At 37.9% G+C, this 22,681-nt stretch overlaps 1 protein-coding gene across 1 annotated transcript in view; it reads right to left on the bottom strand.

Annotated features, from left to right (window-relative positions):
• Positions 1-22,681, bottom strand: part of LOC149141578 (uncharacterized) — a 318,849-nt gene that overhangs the window by 86,625 nt on the left and 209,543 nt on the right. Inside the window, exons 11-13 of the mRNA XM_089446868.1 lie at positions 20,530-20,626; positions 19,856-19,985; positions 17,575-17,625 (exon numbers count right to left, since the gene is read on the bottom strand). Coding sequence (XP_089302994.1) covers positions 17,575-17,625; positions 19,856-19,985; positions 20,530-20,626 — 278 coding nt within the window. The remainder of the gene's footprint in view (positions 1-17,574; positions 17,626-19,855; positions 19,986-20,529; positions 20,627-22,681) is intronic.

Raw genomic sequence — 22,681 nt, forward strand, 5'->3', positions numbered from 1 at the left:
TTCTTTGTATAGACTTCCCAAGCCTTTTTAGGAACCCTCTAGACCTTAGGGTTTCAATCTTCCTTTTAGACTTAAGAATTTAATTTTAATTTCCCTTTAATTTTTCTTTTTGAATTTTAAACCCCAACTGGGTCTAAAAGCCCTTCACTTGGATCTTTTGTTAACAAACCCCTTTTTGTGACTAAAATTCTCGCAAACTCCATCTGGGCTTGTGGAATACCTCCCAAGCTACACTTTTCAACATGATCTACCCTTTCAAAACATTGGAGAAGGTGATCCCATAGCCCCTTCAAACATTCATATCAATGATTACTTACGTATTAAAGAAAGAAAATGGGAGGTTTGTACGAATTGTTTCGACAAGGACCCTGACTATGACACCGATGACAATGATATCAATAAGACCCTTGTCTTTCCTCACAATCCTGGGGTTGTAGTTGAGTCTCGTGTGGACCCTTTCCTCAACCCTTCTTGCATTATCACTAATAATGAGGAATCCTCCATCCATCCTAAGTGTGATCATCATGGGCAACCTACTTGTTGCGGTTCTCCATCTCTTCAGTCTCAAATTCCTACTAATTATAACCCTATGGCGGCCATAAAGCCTAACATAAGTGATAAGGACCATGATGGAAGTGATATTCCTGAGGTTTCCATCCATCGAAAGTTTATGAGCCTAATTGCTGACATCTTTATCTTTTGGTTAGAGGAGAAGATCTCGTGGAGTAGATGGCATCCCTTGGTTCCCTCTTCTCCTGTGATCCTCCATGTGTGGGCATTCTATTTTCCCACCTCCGGCCCTAGTGACCCTCCATATGATTGTTCCTATCCTACCCCTTGCATTTGCTACATAAGTAATCATTGGGCAAAATGTTTTTATATTGATCTAGTGATGTCTTGGTTGCATTGGCTCTATGATTACACTTAATACTTGCGTGATGTAATATGCATGTTAGGTAGGATGCATTGCATGCTGATTTTTCTCATTAGAACTAACATCGTATGATATTATCATGATAGATTAGCTGCATTTAGATGAAAATTGCATTTGAAATTTTATTTATTAGTTGATTTTTAGTGGCCTAATGTAAGCATGATTTTTTTAATGCATGCATTGCTCTTAACAGATTGGGTGAATGTTCCTAGAGGCACCTCCTAGGTTGAAAGACCTCGAAACTTTATCTCTTTGGCAAATCTGAGGTATAAATCTCTAATAACCAAGTTGTTGTGCTCGAGTAGGCTAGCGAAGGTGACTTAGGGCTCCTTGGCTCACGAAATCCCTTGATCTAGTTGTTTCTTGACTCCATTAAGCCCGCTAAGCAAGGCATTGATCCTCACATCCTCTTGGTGGTCAAATTTATCTTTCTTTTCTTCACTCTTGCCAATTCTAGGCCTAACCCTGGAGGGTCACCTAGGGTTGCAATCGAATTTCTTTGTAGCCATCCAAACACCTCGATTTTTGGTCCACTACTGCGTTGCGGTTTCCTCTAGAGGTCCTCCAAGTTTGAAGCAAATCTGACAATGGAATCCTAAGATATAGCAAGCCATGTCCACGAGAACAATTATTTCCCTAGGTTGATTTAGGTTAGTGCTCTCACTAGGATCATTGTATTCAAATCTTAAAAGAAGATTAATCCTTTGATCTTATTCTCTTCCTTGATTAGGTCAAGCCCCTCCTTGATTGATCAACTCCATACCCTTGACCTAATCTAGGTCCACTTGGGTTCTTGTGGTCCCACAACTCTACAACTCAAATTCCAAAAGGATTACATAGAATTCATTTCTTCACAAAGATCCTTAAGCTTAGGAAGCCCCTTCATAGGGCATATCCTCCACCCCTAGGCTTAGGCATCCTTATAGCCCTTCTTAGAGAGCCAATCACCTTGCTTTCAAAGCAAGCAAGCAAGCCATCTTGTTGAGCCTCTCTTGTGAATAGGCTTTAGGAATCACCTCATATCTTATCATTGACAAATCCACTCTCGTGATTCCTCTCATACCAAGACTCCTCCCATCGGTGAAAGTTCGTAAAGAGCAGGGAGACTTAGCTGAGGTGACAGTGGGCTATCACTCCATTGTTGCCCCTTGACCTAGTAGTCGCTCTTTGGGATCCAATCTTAGGACCCCTGCTAGTTTGAGCGGTAACAGTTTCTCTAAAGAAACTTAGAAGATACAAATCGAGGAAAGGGTTCTTTCTAATGAAGTCAATAGCGTAAATCCAAAACAGAAAAAATCAACAAAATGAGCAAAAAACACAATAAAAGATACAAGATCTCAAGGAAAGTTTTGACAAGGCCATATAAAATAAGGAAAAGGAAATCAATTTTTTTTAAAGTTATATTCAAACCTTTAGTTTAGAAGTTAAAAGACAAGAATATTTAAATCCTAAAACACAATAAAGACATGTTAACATAGTCAATGAAATCAACAACACTTGCAAAAGTCAAGGTAGAAACAACAACTAGGGGAATTCTCACAAAAGCAGACTCTGATTAAACGAATTTCATGGATGATGGAAGGGCCTTCATCACGATTGAAGGTCTCTTGAGCAATATGAAAAGGGTTTTGCCTTGATCCAAGATTCCAAGAAGACAGGGGCATAGGCATCTCGGGGGTTTGTTCTCCCGTTAAACAGTGGCACACTCGATACTCCATCAGTATATGCGAACAAGGGATCAGGCTCATTTTAGATCTTAGCAGTAATCCCATGGAGAAAGTCATCATTGTTGATTTGGGGTAGCATCGGATGTGCTCTAGCCATGAAAATTGGTGGAAAGGCAAAAGCACATGAGATCTCCAAGACCCAGAAATAATTTGGGGAAATTCCAACAGGTTAGAGAGATATTAAAATAATTAATATTTTTAATGGAGTTCCTAAGTCTAAACTTATGAAAATTAAAATATTAATGGGTATTAATATAAAATTGGGTGAGAACATTCTAAATGACATGGATCAATCCACATCTAATCTTAGCCATTGATTAGAGACTTAATCTCGGTTGTTGAAAACTCAACATGAAAAGTATAAGAGGACGCTTGAGGGTCAGTTGGAGATACACCGAGATTGATCAGTCAGTTCGATTTTCTGGAGCGGGGCTTGCTAAGAAAATTCGAACAACTGATCTGTTGCAACGAGGGGCAGTGAGTACATAGCAAAGAGGCAGAGAGAGTGCCTAAGGGTCAGCGCAGTGACTAAAGAGGCTGACGCAAAGACAGTTAGAGCTACGCAAAGGCAACAGAAGCTACGCAGAAGCAGCTAGAGACTACACAAAGGCTGAGGGGCCTGCATGGATGACGCAGAAAGCCAGAGAGTTGACGCAGAGAGTTAGAAGGTTGACACAGGGGCTTCAGGAGTGATGTTGAGGCTAGCAGGACTGACGCAGAGCTGGGAGGAAGCGTCGAAAGGATTTTCGTGGGGCAGACTAGCTGAATATCTGTCTCCGAGAAGACGTATTACTGTCGTGTAACAATCTCTGTTGGTGAGCCATTTCGGCACCCTAGTTGTACTCAAGAAATCTGCATAATAATAAAACCCTAAGAACTACTGCACCGGTTTTCCTGCATTGGGATTTTCCGGGGACGATTGTACAAAAATAATGGTGTCCGTTGTGTGTTTGTCTAGTATTTCAGTTGCTAATCTGTATATGAGTTAAGGCTGCATTTGTGTTTATTTTCAGTACTTATATGTATAAATAACTTGTTAATGGAATAAACAAGTAGGTGAAATAAACTAGATAATGCAGTAGGGGTTTCTAATGTGTCAGACTTGAAATTTCAACAATCATCAATAGTTGCAGCCTATCGCGATTGGAGGAACTTGGAAAACTTAATGATACAGGTAACCTGAGGACCAATTAAAGAGGCATCCAAGTATGCTCGACTGAGCCAATCGGACGCATGATTTGTTCTTTTTAGTTCTATGTGTGTTAGAACTGATTTTGAAATTAAGGAACATGTCGTTCCATTGACGGAACTAGCAAGTTCCCTTGTAAATATAAATATGTAATGATATTTACCGCAAGAGGTTACCTTGTTCATGCAAGACATCAAACTATAAACTTATATTGTAATATTGGTTTTCCTTTATGAATATAATCGTAGTTATTCTGGTTTTCGATTGTAGTTATGCTCTGGTAATCTTGTGGATTTATGCACAAGACCAAACCTAGAGTATGGCACGTTGAAGGTAAGGCGTGCCATATTTATTTTTCTTGTGTGAATTATTTAAATGTGGACTTGGTTAAGCTAGTTTTCATAGCTTCATTCTCTTGTATGTACACTTGCCTTATTGCCTTGTACCTTTACTATGTTGTTACTTCCTTGTGCATCTAGTAGATAGTCTAGGTTAGATTTGCAGTCCTATCTTTTACTATGTCACATACTTGTTGTTATGTCTTGTCTATTAGCGTTATTGTTTTTATGTTGTGTTGATCTGCTATGGAATAAGTTGAGAATGCGCTGATACAATCTTTTTATGCTATAGCATTAGTGTTTAGCATTGATGTGTGAATGAATCAATTTGTTCTTAGTTGATCATAGAGCTAACGTTAAGTTGTGAATATGATTTTCATGGACTATGACATATGAGGTGCCACTAACCAAGTTATGAATCTGGAATGATATTGATTCTTTTTCTTACATGTTTCAATTCACATGCAACAGAGTTCATAGTTACTTTTTTCCAGTGTGATAAGCCAAATAGTTTAGATCATGCAATAAATGTCCTATTTGTGTGTTTACTACACCGAGTGCCTCACAAGTTTCCAACAAACCTTGGGTTGAAAAACTAAATGGTTGTGTTTCTATCAATTTATCCTGGATATAGGAGAACATAAGAAAACATCATCAAACTATAACAAAAACTAAAACACTAAATGTGATTGGTTAAGGAAATCAATAACTTAAGCCTTATCAAAACCACAGTGCACACATATCAGAGTGAAATTTTCGCATATAAAACTTATGCGCACAATATCGATACGAAATGACACAATTAAGGGGAGAATTAGTGAAACTTGCAATGGTATCTCCAAAGAAACTTAGAATATGCAAATCAAGGAAAGGGATCTTTCTAATGAAGTGAATAGCGTAAAATCCAAAATAGAAAAAATCAACAAAATGAACAAAAATCACAATAGAAGATACAAGATCTCAAGAGAATTTTCAACAATGCCATATCAAATAAGGACAAGGAAATCAAATCTTTAAAAAGTCATAGTCAAATCTTGCTTGATGAGTTAAGAAGTTAAAACACAAGAATATTTAAATCCAAAAAAACAATAAAGACATGTTAACATAGTCAAGGTACAAAACAAAACTTGCAAAAGTCAAGGTACAAACAACAAATAGGGATATTCTCACAGAAGCAATCACAAATGAAAAATATAGGCTTACTAAGGAAGATAATACTATCACCGATAAGGTCAAGCCATCAACTAACAAAGTAACACTTGTAGATCTAGTTACAGTTGAAGATCCATTCATAGCCATTGGTTTATTGCTATGTTGCATGAGTTTCTGGAACTTTGGGAACTTGGGTACGGGTTTCTGGAACGGCTAGAGGTTTCTCCAAAATTTACAGGAAATGGCTAATCGGGAGCGGTAATATTATATAATAAAAAAATTAAAAAAGAAATTAATTATATAATTTATATAATAATAAAAATTAATATTGCCCATGGGGCTTTGGATTGACGGTGAATGGGTGCGCTGTTAAGGCACTCCTTGCGATAGGTCACCGGTTCAAATCCCCCATGGGTACTTAGGTTAATCTTAACTAGAAAAAAAATAATAAAAATTAATATTGATTCATAATACTCAAATATTAAATCAATTTAAATATATAATCTCTCTTATATATAAATATATTCTCTGGGTGTCTCTCTCCCTGAGTCTCTCCCTTTTATATATATAAAATATCAAGTTCATTATCAGTTCTCTGACATGTTTTTCTAGTTATTCTTATGAGAAAAAACAACTCTAATGTTTAAGCATTCACTGCCACATACAATATGCACACACTCATTATTAGTTATCTGACATGTTTCTCTAGTTATTATTACGAGAAAACACAAGTCTAATGTTTAAGCATTGACTGCCACATACAATATTCACACACAATCTTCTGTAATATATATACATAAACAACAAAAGAAATACTCATCAACTTGACATCCCAAATATCGCCCTTACGTCGAGGTGCCACACGCTTCCTTAACCCATCAAGAGATTGCTCTAGTTTCTCAATTAAGGATATCAATGTTAAAGATGTCTTTGGCCTTTCTTCTTACAAATGTTTCAACATAGGCTCATGTTTTATGGGCAATTCAACATATTTCTCTACAAGTTTTGTATTCCCTAGCCTTAGGAAACGCTGGAACTCCAAAAAAAATAGTGTTCAAAGCTCCCGGAACTTTCCCAAGCTCCCATTGAAGCTCCCATTGAAAAGGTGACATTCATATACAGTTCCAAAGCTCTCGAGAGCACGGGAACCATTGGAACGAGTTTCCCACCTCTCGGGAGCGGTTCCCATGTAACAGAGGTTTATTTTAATGATCCTTAATAGGAATACAAGTGATAACAAGCAAATAATACATGCAGCAAATTACAAAAACGAAATATTCAGCAAACACCCATATAAAAGCTACAAATGGAAAAATTCTGAGCCATTTTATTATATTTCTACAAGTCAAATACAATAGATGATGGAATGGTGCACCTGGGCTTGTCTGAAAGGATAAGCAGGACCAAACTCATGTAGGAAAATGGTTAAGCTGAAGGTTGCCTAGCTGCTACACCAATTTGCACTGCGCTGCCTAGAAACTATTGCTCTGTTATAGTTCGAATGGCTGGAAGGTGCACTGTAATTGCCCAGAAATTTATATGCTTTTAACCCCGAACTCCTTGGCCAAAACCCACAAAAATCAAGAAATGGTTTGGCCTGATTTGGACATCCCAAAATCGACCCCCAAAGGCATTATTCGATCCCCAGCAATTCTACATTATTTGTTGCAAATATACGGCTTAAAACCCCACCTCTGGTGCTCAGAAAATTATGAACTTTATATTTGGGATCCTTGTCAAAAACCCAGAAAGGATTTTGGCTGGTCTAGACTTCTGATTTTCGACCCCCTTGGAGCCTCACTTCAGTGCTAGCTGCCAATTTCGACTTGCTGGAAAATGCCTGTAAATCCACCTGAAAACTTCTCCAAAATGCTGAGTTCAAGCGTGCTATCCAAATCCCTGACTCCCCGAAGGATCTCTTGGCCCAACTCAGCTGCTCCCAAGTACCACGAAAATCTGTTCTGTGGCCTCTACATTGTCCCCCAGCCCAGCAGTTTGAATTGTTGGAATGATGGCTCAGCTGGTTGTAAAACCCAGCAAGAATGCTCGTCTAACGCTGCTACCACAACTCCCCAACTCCTGGACAAGCAATCAAATCTCTACTTGCCTCAATCTCCCTCTGCGTGTTTCTTGGCTGCCTAGAAATACACACCCCTTGCTCTGCACTGGTTGGTGGTGCTATGTCACTGCCCCGGAACTCCTGAAATCCTTGTACAACTGCCTCTCTAGGATGGGCACAAATGGTCCCTCGAATTAAAGGTTGAATCTCCCGCTTGAGAGATTTGTGGCTAAACAGTCGGTTCACTCAGCTAAACAGCAAAGTGACAATCAAGTGATTTTGTTTGCAAGATGTATGAATGAATCCCAAAATAAGAGTTGCTCCCTCCTTGTAACTCCTTGGGACTCCCTTGCCTCATGATAGCCCCTCCATCCACCTATTCGACTTTCCCTGCAAGCTATTCAAATGGGCCAATTTGAATTCCCATGTGGGTGACCCCCACATTCCACTAGCAACCAAATTAAGTCGAATTGCCTCCCAAGTCCCTACGTCAAAAATGATGGGTTCTCTTCCTTAGCCAAAATTGTGCAAAATTGTGTAGCAGCACCCTGTTACAAATGTGTTTGAGAAGGGACATGACATTTATTTAGCCAAAGCTATTGATAAACCAATGAACAATGAAGCGTCAAATCCATAATTCCAAGGAAGCTCAATTGCTAGACACTATCATCATCATAATCACAGAAGTTTCAAGAAACAATCTTTATTACAACATCAACTGGAACTTTGCTCTACATTCTTAGATATCACAATGCCAATTCAACTTGTTTCAAAAAATATATTGTAAACATAAATTGAAGAAGCCTTCATCATATTAAATTAAATTAAATTAGGGTGGATCAAGCCCTCCACAATGCAACAATATTGTTCAAACATTCAAAGATATTTCCATCTTGTTTCCTCAATTAGCACCACATCTAGAGTAGCGAAAGAACTATAAGAACAAATAAAGATATAGCTACTCCTAACTATGATTCATGGACAAAGCATGGGAACATAATGTAATTTACATTATTAAATATCATACACTATTACATTGTAGAGTAATGATAATAATAATTATTAACCACCAAAGATCATAATCTTTCACTCTCTTATTCAGTAAATGATATGTATACCATCACGAGAGATCTTATAAAATGTCACTCATATTGTTCATAAATATATTGCATCTATCCTATATAGATTTCTCTCTCCTCCCCTAGTTGTATTGGATGTTTTCATAGTTATCGAATATGTTTGTTTATAGAAAATACCCAATTAACTACCTTGTAACATGAAAAACACTTCCAAACAGCCCAGAGTTCAATACAATCTAAAAGATATTCATCAATTTCTTCCTTGCCACAAATTTTCCATGGAATAGGTGACATAACTACTTGTGGATCCTTGCCTTAGAGGCTAGCCCATGATGGATTAGACTAAAGATGAAACAATTTTTTGTACTCTAACTGATCTATTTTCCGGTCTAGGTACTACTTCCCAGACATCATTCGTCATGATGGAGTTGTACTCTTCCACCATGGCATCCACCCATACTTGGTGTTGAACAGCTTCCTGAAATCTAGAGCGATCTTCAACCTGAGCTACCAATGCTTGGGATCTAGTTGGTTTTCTACGTTGCCTCTTCTCGACTCTAGGAACTCCAACAAACTCCTATGCATCCCTCAGTGTCTGTCGCACTTCTCTACTCGTTCTACCACTGGTGGTGGGAGGCTCAACCAATTCTTCCTCTTGATCCTGTCGTGCTGTTTGTTGACAAGCATCTGCATTTCCTCCCTCTGAGGAGAGACTAGTGCTCGTCACTGTACTCGACCCAGGTGTATGCTCTCCCGCTTGTCCTTCTTGCTACCTCTGCTGCTCTTGGACTAAAAAAACATCTCGTGATTGATCTTCTATAGGCATTTCACGATATTTCCTGAAAGCTCTATCTTCCATGAACTTTGCATCCCGTCTTACTACAATCTTCCTACTGCCAGGAATGTAGATTCTATATGCCTTTGAGGTCTAGCAGTATCTTACGAGATACCTCTTTCTCTACAGTCTATCTAGTTTGTTGCACTTCTCGTCTAGTATGTGGCAATAAGCCATGCTTCCAAATATCCTGAGATGGTTGACTTCCGGCTTCTTCCCTGTGAACACTCCTTTGGGTGTTCTATTCCCCAATGCTCTATGAGGATTTCTCTTCTGGATATATACTGTCGTGTTGCAAGCTTCTGCCCATAAATACTTAAGTAGATCCTCATCATACAACATGGCTTTGGCTGCCCCAACAATAGTTTTGTTCTTCCGTTATGCCACTCCATTCTACTCCAGATTATATGGAGTTGTCCACTCTCTTTTGATGCTCTCCTTTGTGCAGAAATCTGTGAAGTCTTTGTCTGTATATTCTCCACCATTATCTGAACGCAATACCTTTATCTTTTTCCCTGTCATATTTTCAACAAGAGCCTTAAACTCTCAGAAACGATCAAAGACCTCATCCTTGGTCTTTAAGAAATAGATCTAGGTTTTTCTGGAGTGATCATCGATAAAAGTGACGAAGTATTCGCCACCACTAAGAGCCCTTATGGACATAGGACCGCAGATATCTGAGTGTATTAATCCTAATACACTCTGCTCTATTGTTACTTCTGGAAAAAGCTGCTTTAGCGTACTTTCCTAGCACACATCCTCTGCACAACTCATCATGTTCACTACTAAGGACTGGTACCCCTGTAACAGTTTCTTTGAACACCCTCAGTGCTCCATGGTGTAAGTGCCCCATTCACCTGTGCCATAATTCATTTCGCTCCTTCTCACCATTATTGTTGTTGCCTATCAGTCCCATTGGTGATTCGAGCAGCAACCTATACAACTTGTTGCTTCGAACCCCAATTTGTTTTTTCTTCTTCCAGCTTGGATGCTTAACGTATACTTTCTTCTCAATGAAGTATACATCATATCCCTTGTCCTGTAACTGGGACACTGAAATTAAATTCATTCCTAATCCTAGCACATGCAGAACATTGGTGGCTCAGATGTTGGTCCTTGCTTCTGTCTGAAAAGCTATGGTGCCTCTCCCTACTGGAGTACATTTCGTTATGTTTCCCATAGTTATTTGGAAGTCCATTTGTTCTTCTTGATAGCTCGAGAAATGTTCTCGTACTCCAGTCATATGAGTTGAAGCCCCGCTATCAATGTACCAAACATCCATTGATGTTGAATTAGCTAGGCATGTGAATTCTTCATCTAATCTGGTAGATAAATCTGAGGCACTCTGAGTATCCATATTGTGCCAATTTCTAGCGCTAACCTATCCCAACAACTTTTGTAGGAAAAATTGTGTTCCACCTAAGATAATCTTCCTTGCTGAATCTTCTGATGTGTTGTCCCTTCTACTACTGATAAATTTCGATTGGAAAAGACTTACCCCTATGTCGGCTCACTTAGAGAGAGTTTTCCCACGAAATACAGTCTCCTTGGTTTGAACTACGCAATCCTTTGGGAGATTCGAATTTTTGCCCCTGCAAGAATTTGGAATTCCCTTCTCTTCTCAGCGCTGAATCCTCCGGCTTCTCTCTTTTGCCTCCCTGTAGCTCTGATACCATGTGAAAATTTCTAAATAGAAATCCTACTGAAGTGATTAATATTATTTCTTCTACATATTACCTCATAAATAAGTTATCTCCTATATTCTTACGACAAATATCGAAATATATTCTATTGTAGCCTTCACAATTAAAACATTGCAGTAAGTAAATGTAAATAAAATGCTAGCACAAATACAATCATAATGACACAGTTATTTTTGGACAATTGTCCCTGGAAAAACCCAATGCGGGAAAATCAGCGCAGCAGATGAGGGTTTTATTATTCTTCAGCAAAATCTTCATGTAGAAATTACACCCAGCAGTATAGAACAAGGCTTTCTGCGAAAAATTTACAGACATTCCTAAAAAAGTATCTGACCCGAGAGAGAAGCTCCTCCACCCTCTGCGTCTCTATGGCTTGCCCAACGTCACTTTCTCTGGCCCCTGGACATGCCTAGGCAATGCCAGCATCACCCAAGCCTGCGCTGCCTCTCTAAGCGGCAATCTGCCCAGCACTGTCCTTTTACTGCTCCGCGTCTTCGTCCCTGTCTCTCTGACAGATGCTGGACCCTCTCTGTCTCTCCTCCACCTACAACTCTCCCTCTGAATTGATTTTCCCTTTGCCGAACTTAGACCAGTGAGAAAATCAATTTTACTCGGGCAACTGAGTATCTACCTAGTGTATTTTCCAAATGACCCTCAAGCCCCTTCTTATATCTTCTTGTTGGATAACCAACGGCCTAGATTAACTGCTAATCAAAGGCTCAAATCGTTTTGACTTGATCTCCGTCTTTATCTAGAAGATTCACCCACCATTAGATTAATACTCATTAATATTGTAATTTTCCTAAGTTTAGACTTAGTAGCCCCATTAAAAATATTAATTATTATAATATAATCGTCTTTGGGTGGAATTTCCCAAAACGGTTTCTGGGTTTTTTGGAATGCATGTGCCCAAGCCTCCTTGCAAAATTTGAGGCTTAGAGCACATCCGATGCTACCCCAAATCAACACTTAAGTGTCTAAGTGTGCAAAAGTCGCCCACAACATCTCCCTAGGATACTTTCTCTAGGTTGAGCAAGTTATTTTGTAACTTAGGAAAAACACATAAATATTATGTTGACTCATTAAGCTAAAGTAAACTTTGGAAAAGTAAAGTAATTTACTTTAATGATTATGTTTTAATCTCAGCTATTGATCTCAAGTAAGGCGAGATCTAATCTTGATCGTCAATCACTTTGGAAATTAGGGTTAGGGATTTATCTCAATGTAAAGTTATAAAAGCAAAGCTAGGTTGAGGGAGAAGACACACCATACAGTGGTACTAACCTCAAGAGGAGTGTGATACTCTAAAGCAGTGATGATAATATCGGCGATATATCGCCGAATATCGGAAATATCGCCGAGTCGAAATATCGCCGAGAAAATATAGCGATATTTTGGCTCTCGAAAATATCGCGATATTTCCGAGATATCGCCGATATCTCGGCAAAATATCGCGAGACAACAGAAAATATCGCCGAGCGTGTTATGCCGCGGCTAGAAAAAGGGAAAATCGATTTTTTTTTCTTCATTTTTGTTTGAGTGTCGGAGAAGGAAGGGGAAGAGTTTTGTGGTGGTTGTCAAGGAGGGTTTGAGGATCAAACAACGATTATCACCACCAAGATTTTTTTGTGGATCAAAGATTGAAGAATAGTGAGGCAAACTTCATTTCTTCCATTAACAGGTATGTTCTTAAAAACCCCTATGTTAATGATTTTTTCATAGATTTAGGGTTATGCTTGCTTGCCTCTTTGCCTACCAACATTTTGTTTCTTTGTTATTTTCCATTTGCTATGATTTTCATGCCCATGAGCCAATGCAAGGGTTTTCTCCATATTTGAACAACAAGCTTCAATTTTTTTTCAACTTTCTTATGCACCCTCTTATTGCCATTTTTCATTCACATTGCAAAATGTAAATAATGTAGTAATTTTTTTTAAATGAGGTGGTTATTAATTATTATTTTTTGTGTTGGGGGGTTTAATGCTAATTTTTTGTTTTTTTGTGCCCTAGGTTTGAATTAGTTCACTACAAATGTCAAATATGCCAAAAGCCTTGGACCCATTTTGGGAGTATGGAGAGGCTGTTGGTGGGGCAAATCAGACATATTTTGTTGGAAATAATACTGAGAGGGGGGGTGAATCAGTATTATCAAATCAATAAAACTTTTTCATTTCCATACTTAGATACATATACGCTGCTTCAGTTAATGGAACCCGCGTGTATACGCAACTGTGTCTAATGCAACTAGCGTATATCCAGAATACTTATGATTCAATTAATCCATTAAATGTTGATCTTTAGTTAGTGCATCAGAACTTCATTAACCATATGTATAGTAAGCAAGTGCAGTAAAACAAAATGAATCATCACACACAAGAAGCACACATGAACACCATGATATAAGGTGGAAACCCAATGTGGGTGAAAACCACCTGCTACAAGTCGTCTCTATCTTCTTTTAATAAGAAACTTCATTTTACAATAGTTTTGTACTGGTGCAGCCTTATACCAGTACACAGGCTTCTACCTGCAGAAGGCTACAACCTTCTCTCGTTCTCCAGACTCTCCTGGATGGGAACTACAACCCCCTTAGCTCTTGTACTAGCTGATCCATTTACTAGTACGTAGGTGCCTGCCTACTTAATGCTCCAATCTTCACTTGTTCTCTAGCTGCTACTGGAAGGGAGTTACTACCCCTTTTGCTCTTGTACAAGCTAATGTACTAGTACGTAGGCGCCGGCCTACAATCTCCTTTCACCCTCCAGGGACCACATTTCATACATTTTCAGACTGGATACTCCTGAAGCACAACACTATAATCTGAAGGCCACGTTTCATCAAATTTTCATACTAGACCCATAAATATCATTGAAGCACAAAACAATCAATACTAGCATCATCAATTTCTGAATCACTGAAACACTGAAACCCTGTCAACAACACAGTCACCAGAACACAGAGCAGAACACTGAACTCTGCAACAATATTCAGAACCAACTGTATCATCAAAATCATGCATCAGAGTGCATACGCTACTTGGAAGTGTTGAACCAGTGTGTATACGCAACTTCACCAAGGTGAACCAGCGTATATGTCATCAATTGCTTACTTATAACTTGATGCACTTCCTGTCTTCAGACATATCCAGATTATTACATATACAAGGATAATATGTGTGTTAGCACCCAGATCTAGTCCATCAGATCACATAAATATGAGTCATTATGATCCTAATCCAATATTAGTTCTCATCCATCAATACTGAAGCTAAACACAATCAACCAAACAGGATATGCAGAATACTGACACCTTTAAACTATCATCAGAACTCATCAACATCCAGAACCACCTGTAACTTCAAACATCATAGCTCAAATTGTATACACTACTACAATGAACCAACCCGCGTACATACGCGCTTACACCAAAGCCAACCCGCGTACATATCTATAAATATTCAATCATGACTTGCAGCAATTTCAAACTTAATTTATACCCAGTTCAGGTCATTACATGCGTCAGTATACAGATCTAGAATAAACATAATCAACCATATAGAGATAGTTCATTTCAAACCATTTGATCCCGATCTATCCTTAGATCTTGTTGTCCATCAACTGGTGAGATCCCTCCTTAGCTCAGATCACGCAATGCATCATAAACCCATAACCTGCATACTGGATCTCATCCTTCATCAGATATTCAAGACTTTTTCGATACCCATGCCTAATGATCTTCTTCTCCTTTTATAGTCTTAGGCCTTGCTCAATACCATGGTCCAAAACCATAACAAACCAATACCATGGACCCAATACTTGGGATCAACACATCTGACGAGATACTATGGTCCAAAACCATAGGTTCAAATACCAAGGACTAACTACCACGAACCAAAAGTAAGTTCTCCAACATATACGCGCTTTTCCTTGCATGAAAGTGCGTGTATACGCATACGTGCCTTTGTAACGTCTAACCCGCGTGTATACGCAGCTCGGTCACGATGAAACTGCGTATATATATTTTCTCTTCATTCTTGTAGTTTGATCATCAAACCCTTGCTGCTGACCTACTGCACTATGATCTGTCATCTCTGTGATTTGCCATCAAAGACAACACTTGTCTCATAATGCCAACAATCTCCCCCTTTGGACTTGATGGCAAAGCTAACTTGTCACACTTAGAACTATCATCTGATTCCTTTGAGTTGTCATGCATCCCATGCATTCAGTCACATCTGATATCTCTTCTGAAGATTCATCTAGTTATAACTAAGTGAGATGTTCTTCTATGAGTGGATTGCCATCAAGTACAACACATGCATCATAATGCCAACATATTTATCATGCAAATTGTGTGGGACCAAGATGTCAAGAAGGGTTACACGATTGAAATACCATCTGGTTAGACTCCCTACACATGATGCAGATGTAATGCCTTGTATGGTTTTTAGTGCGGAGGTTATACAAAAATCTCTTGAAGCAATTGCTGAACAAGACAGAAAGAAAGCTTCTAGGGAGAGGCTAATGGTCTCAAATAGATAGCTGCTAGTTTTATTTGTTTTGCAACTTTTGCTACATATAAGTTTATAACTCATGACGATGAAATACTTTTAAAATTTTATATATGTGATGTTATTTTGTTTGAGTCCTTGATTGGACAATTATCAGGGATGAGCAGGATATGTGATGTTATTTTGTTTGAGTCCTTGATTGGATAATTATCAGGGATCAGCAGGATTTGGTATCGCCTTTGACGTTTGATGTATCATTTCTATTTGACATCATATATATCAGTGCTTTCTTCATATTTATGTGCCATGTGTTTAGTTCATGTTGTTATTGCTTTATATGTTTAGAAATCTGAAAAAAATGAATATATTATGCATTTTTTATGCTTGCCGATATTTGCCGATATTTTCGCCAATATTGCCAATAAGATGTTTTCTGGACCCTCGCCGATATTTTGCTGATACCGATATTTTCAACACTGCTCTAAAGTGTCGGATCCGAGGAAGTACAGGGGAGAGATTGGAGATCCAAATCTGCCAAGGAGATCGAGCAACGATCTAGGGAAGATCTGTTGGATCAGATCCAAGGAATTTGTATTTTCTCGGTTCGGCCATTATCAAAGGATGGGAGCCCAAGTAGGTTTGGATTATTACTGAAAAACTATGATTGGGCAAGATCTGTTGTCTCATTGTGATTGAGATAGGTATATTTTGCTTCAGCTGAACTTTATCGTGTTAACAAGCTAGCGGTGTATTTAATCAGTAGATCTGTTAACTCTGCTAGGAATTAAGTGTCGGGTGCTAGGTTTGCAAGAAAATTAACAACTTTATGTTCATCTCAAGGGAGCCTTATAAACATCAACACAAAAGGGAGATATAATTCTTAACGTGTGGCCATTGAAGGTGAATCCTAGATTTGTATTCACTTACCATGGTTATATTGAGACTCTTATATACTCGTTTCCTTTTTTATGAAAATGCATTATTTCTAAAAAAAGAAAATTCTTTGCACCAACCATGACAGGAAAAAATGATTTAAACATGGACTGTGTATTGCACATTATAATGTGGGTCTTCAATGTGGGAGTTATTATTTCTCTCGATTTCTCCACACTAACATCAAGCATAGATATCAAGCCTAAGATGCAAAGGAGCAAAGCATAAAGCATAAGAGATTCAGAATTCAACATCAACTCCATTTATTTCTTGACTCGTTGAGACTCATTTGCATAGCTGATAGATATGTCTTTCTATATAATTTATGGCTATCTTCCATTGCATTAATGCCTATTAGGAAAAGCATTAAGCCATTGATACAAATACGAGCTGAAAATGAATATTTGAGGTGCATTCTTAATAGCATCCTTACAAGCAGTATCAGTATACATTTTCAAAAAGTGAAAAGGGAAATTCTAACCAACTTTTTCTTTGTGAAAGGGAGAGAGAGAACAGCCAATGGTCAACTTCTTATTAATTTTGTCTTATAGCTGGCTAAGCATACACTGACAAAAGTGAATATATAGCCAAGGCAAGTACTGCCATACTGAGTAACACCATTAAGTTATTAACTGCACAAAACATTAAAATTATAGCAAGACTTTATATTAAATTAACCAAATACGGCAACATGAAAAGTTATAACTTTCTTTAATTACATATGTCACTTATCCTTGCACTTGTTAATGAAAAAAGCATGCATCCCACATATGAGACAAATGATATTTGCACTAATTTGGTATACGATCTCTTAATTGATAGTCGTCAAATGCTTTTTAAGCAGTTGTCAGCCATTCACACCACCATGTAGCACTCTGAATTTGTCACACTTCTCTGATATTTTCAAATGCTAAAGATTATAGGGTGTCACTGGATATCTTGATCCTTGTTTATCAGAGATTTTTTTGAATGTGATTTTTTTCAATAGACTAATATTAATTTGCTCAACACATGTGAATCATCCAACCTTCCCATTTATTAACAAATAATGTAGAATAAAAAGACACTGTATCTCATCAAAAAAAACTTAAATAAAGAAAAAACGAATTGCTTACTAAAGATACTGTAGCATAAAAGGCGACTGATCCCCAATGACTTGCCCAGTCCTGCTCATGCCAACCAAGAAATGACCAATCACAATTAGAATGTACTTCAAGCACTAACCATTTTGAAATATTATGAGTTCTGGAAACACCTCCAACGCAACTGACTAGGTAACTGGAAAAATATGCTCAGCTTCGGGCAATTTCAATGAACAACCATAGATAAAGAGAAACAAAACATGCATGCACATACATATTTATTGCATGGCCACAGCTAACCAATGTATAGTTTAGCTGAACAAAGAGGCACATTTAATAACACAACCTGACGAAGATAATTACCTTAACCTGTTCAAAAAACAATAGGTGAAAAAAAACAATCTAAAGTTTTTGATCCATCCTACTCAAGCTGAAATTCCTCCCTAACTTTCCTTAGCTTCTTCATCAGGGGCAACTCAGTTTTAATGGACTTAACAAGATAATAACGGCTTAAAGAATCATTTTCAGATATGGCATCCCGATGAAGGACATATCTTTATTTCGGAGGCCACCAAAAAGGATTTGTGCACCCTCACGTAACCTAAAATTTGAGTTGAATTATGTTGGAAAATGTAACTAGATTCGGTCTTCATTAAACGTATTTGAGTCATCTTATAATGTACTTGTCAAAAGAATAAAGAAAAGAATTATTATTATTATTATTATGACTTATTAAAGCATGGGTTTCATGCTTGGGTCATCATGTTTTAGGTCAAAGTCCCCATTGAGGACTTCTAGAATTTATTCTGAGTCAATAGAGTCATTGTACTTTTAAAGAGACCCTTCTTGGGCTTTTGAATCATGTAAAAAGATTAAGTATTGAGTCAAATATGAATTATGTTGCCTCCACACCAAGTCGGCCTCAAGATGATCAAGTCGGCCTCAAAGAGGGCTATTCAACCTCACCAAAGGACTATAAATGAAGCAGTTCGAATTCCATTTGAAGCACTCACTCAACAAGCTAGTTCGATATCTCTTGAAGCTAGAAAAAGTGTGAAATAGAGGAAGGAAGAAAAGGAAGTGTGAGTTTGGTCTAGGAGAAGGAAAGGAGGAAGATCGAAATTTTGGTGCATCTATCTCTCTCTCTTGCCCTGGTTTGGAAGATCGAAGTTCTCTTGTTGATGTCGTAGCCAATTGCCGCATGTTGTTGCTGCCAGATCAAAGTATAGGTCGAAGTTGCTAGTGCTGGGTTCTGCTGCCTCAGGAAGTTGTATTGGGCCACGATCGAAGTTCCTATGTGAAGATCGAAGTCTTTCAGTGAAGATCGAAGTCTCCAAAGCAAGATCGAAGTTGGTGGGTTGAAAAAAGTGCTGCTACTGCTGCTGCTGCTACCAGGGCAAGTAGGATCATCTGCAAGAGAAGAGGAAGGCTGACTTGGTGTGGAGGAAAGTTTGTGTCAAGGTCCAGAGTCTTAGAATATCTCCGGAAAATTATTGAAGGAAGAATCACTGACTGGGTTTTCCCCTAGAGAGGGGTTTTGCCCTGGCTGTGAGCCTATATCTGGTGTCCATTGTTTTTTGTGTTATTTCTTTGGTAATTGCTTGATGAACTAAAAAGAAATAAGATATAAACAAACCTAATAAGAAGTCAAGAACAGCACAAGTAATTATCAAGTTTGATTGGCATGAAAAAAGTAATCAGGAAAAGCAAGAAAGAACAGAAATCTTTCAGTGAAGATCGAAGTCTCCAAAGCAAGAACGAAGTTGCTGGGTTGAAGAAAGTGCCGCTACTGCTGCTGCTGCTACCAGGGCAAGTAAGATCATCTGCAAGAGAAGAGGAAGGCTGACTTGGTGTGGAGGAAAGTTTGTGTCAAGGTCTAGAATCTTAGAATATCTCCGGAAAATTATTGAAGGAAGAATTACTAACTGGGTTTTCCCCTAGAGAGAGGTTTTGCCCTGGCTGTGAGCCTATATCTGGTGTCCATTGTTTTATGTGTTATTGCTTTGGTAATTGCTTGATGAACTAAAAAGAAATAAGATATAAACAAACCTAATAAGAAGTCAAGAACATCACAAGTAATTATCAAGTTTGATTGGCATGAAAAAAGTAATCAAGAAAAGCAAGAAAGAACAGAAAAAGGAGCTCCAAATAGATCTGTTGGGGCACAGTGACACACATGAAAATTTAATTTGGTTGCTAGTTTTTTTTTTTTCTTATAGCTAGGAACAAACATCGGTTTCAACTTTTCAGTGGATTTACCTCATTAGAAGTTTTATCAATGGTAGGCAACAAACACCAGTTTTCAGTGGATTACCTCTTTAGAAGCTTTATCAATGGTAGTCAGATTATTAGCTAGTGAGCCTCTCCAAATTGCCTTTGGCAATAATAAGCCAACAAGAGCACTTGGAACAAACATAACCAGTGCCAACCAAGGATGAGCATACCTGCATTTGGGAAAGAGATCCAGATTTAATAGTAAGCAGAAATTGAAAGGTATCAGTAGACTGCAAAATGGTAGAAGCAAATATGTTCTGTTTACACTCTACGAAAAGATCTCCCAACATGTTTGTCTGGAAAAAAAAGGGAGAAAATCATAAACAGCTAAAACACCTACAGTTCACTAAAAGGAACTTGACAGAAAAAATGCAACTTAGAGTTCCATAAAAGCATCTACTAATTGATATCCATACTCATGATCATTACCTGGTGCAAGCAAACTATATATACCTTTTATCAGTTCATATGCGGGAACATTTTAAATGTTTGAAAATGATTTAACTTAATAGTGTAATTGAAAATGATTTAATTTAATAGTGTAAGTAACAAGAACTCATCCGAATTGAAAATAAAATCTTGAAGATGGAATTAACGTTCTACATATCACTCCTACATTTTAGAGCAGAGAAAACATATACATGTGTTTCTGATCAAAACCTCACTTCCAAATATTCGGAAGAGAACTACAGAGACAAACAAGTGGACTAATACCAGTTCATAGCTGAATTTGACACCAGCAATCTCAAGAAAGCAAACACTGCAGGTACAATTACTGCTAAAATGAGCCCCGCTGCATGCAACACCATACCTGCAACCTAGTAAGTTAGAAATTGATTGGTAGAAAAGGAACAACCACATTGTAAAAGATGTCCCATTTCATACTGAAAATTAATCCATACGTTATGAATGAAATTTTTTAGAGAACAAAAGGTTATTCCAGGGAAATTCCTCATATGTGATTTCTTTGGAAGTAGCACATCCATCATAACGATCATTTAACCTACTATAGGGATTACAACTAAAGTGGATACATCTGGGCTAATGTAAAATAATTTACATCTATAAATAAACAAACCACATGGGATAAATATTCACTAATAGATCAGAGAGCTTGAGCTTAGATTGATTCCGATCTGTTGAGTACAACTGGTTCTATTTTAAGTAGTACCAAAATAGAAGCAAATGTGGAAACAATTAGTAAAGACAAACGATGGATATGGAAATAGAATTTCCTATGGAGATAGAATTCCCAGTAACCAAGGACTTAGGCAACCAAAAAGACATTTCTTAAGAGAACACTGGAAGAATTTATTTCAGCATGATCAGAATCCAAACAGTTGCAAGGTCTTAATAACAGAATTGAAAAGAACAGCATACACTTACAGATACACGGCATCAAGTTGAAACTGCCACAAATATCTTCAAATCAAAATATAATAAGCTTCAAATATGATCCATTTGATTGAAATGACATATAGTACAATGGACAAAGATGGAACATACGCAAGTAGGGCATAAACTGAAGCATAAAACTTCTGGATAGACAAAAATATATATAGAAATATTTTATTAATAAGATGAATTATAGATGATGATTGATTACAATGGGGTTCCTGGTTTATATACCGCCATGGACACCCTTTGGGAAAGGGCATGATCTTATGATCATGCCCTATCGTCTAATTAAAATTAAAATTAAATAATAAACCTAAAGTTAACTAATTTTTTACATAACATTGCCCTCCTCTCGAAAGAATGCTTTGTCCTCAAAGCATAAGTAATGACAGATGTTGTTGAAGAATGATTCATTCTCCCAGAAAGCGTCTTCTTCGGGTAAGTCCTTCCACTTGATCAGATATTCCAAGATGATCAAGGTCGCACACTTTAAAAGGTCTTGGATTAATCTCTCAAGTTCCGTTTTTTGGTGATGTGGATATCGGTATGGCTTGATGTTGACAGGGTCTGACCCTGCCTTGACTTCTATTGTATGCTCAATTTCCCTATTAGGCGGCCTCTTCATAGGTAGGTCTTGAATTACTTTTTCATGCTTCCGAATCAAATCTTGTATCCCTGGTGACTCTTCTCTAGTCATATTTGCAGATAACATTTCTAATTGGTGACATTGTATTGCATAAGCAGGTGCTCTTCTTCGACTCAACTTCATCATCTGAGATGATGATACAACTTGATTTTCTGGTGCTTGGAATCCGTGTAGTTTGTACTTCTGACCTCCCCATTTGAATTTTATAAATTGTACTTGATGGTTGGCGGCATAAGTGCCTAAAGTTCGTAGCCATTGGATACCTAGGACTACATCTACTCCTCCTAACGGTACCGTGAAGAATGGAGACTCTAGATTAAAGTCTTGAATCTGAAAATTGACCTTATGGCATTTCCCTACCTTTTCAATCTTCTTACCATTAGCTACCATCACTTTCATGTTTGGTAAGGGAAATGAAAAAATATTGAGTCTCCTTGCCACGGTTGCATCTAAAAAATTGTGTGTGCTACCTGAGTCGATGAGAACCACTACGTTGTTCTTCTTTATGTGTCCTTTTAACTTTAAAGTCTGAGGTTGTGATATACCTGTCATAGCTGATAATGACACTTGCGGAATACTTTCGTCATCTAATTTTGGTGAGAATTCTGGGGTGTCTTCTGTGTCTTCTATGTCATAATCTTCACTGTTTGAATCATTGGTTGCTTCACAATTATATAGGTTCTTTGGTTCTTTTCCTTTAGCATATCTATGTTTGGGGTCCCACTTCTCACCACAACGCTTACATTTACCTTCTTTTATCCTATGCATTTCCACATTAGATTTTTCATCTTCACGACGATGTGGTGGAACATATCTTGTATT

The sequence above is a fragment of the Pinus tabuliformis genome, chromosome X (genome assembly GCF_031772625.1).
Source record: "Pinus tabuliformis cultivar Carrire ecotype Pingquan chromosome X, CPIR1, whole genome shotgun sequence".
In the NCBI taxonomy this organism is placed as follows: domain Eukaryota; kingdom Viridiplantae; phylum Streptophyta; class Pinopsida; order Pinales; family Pinaceae; genus Pinus; species Pinus tabuliformis.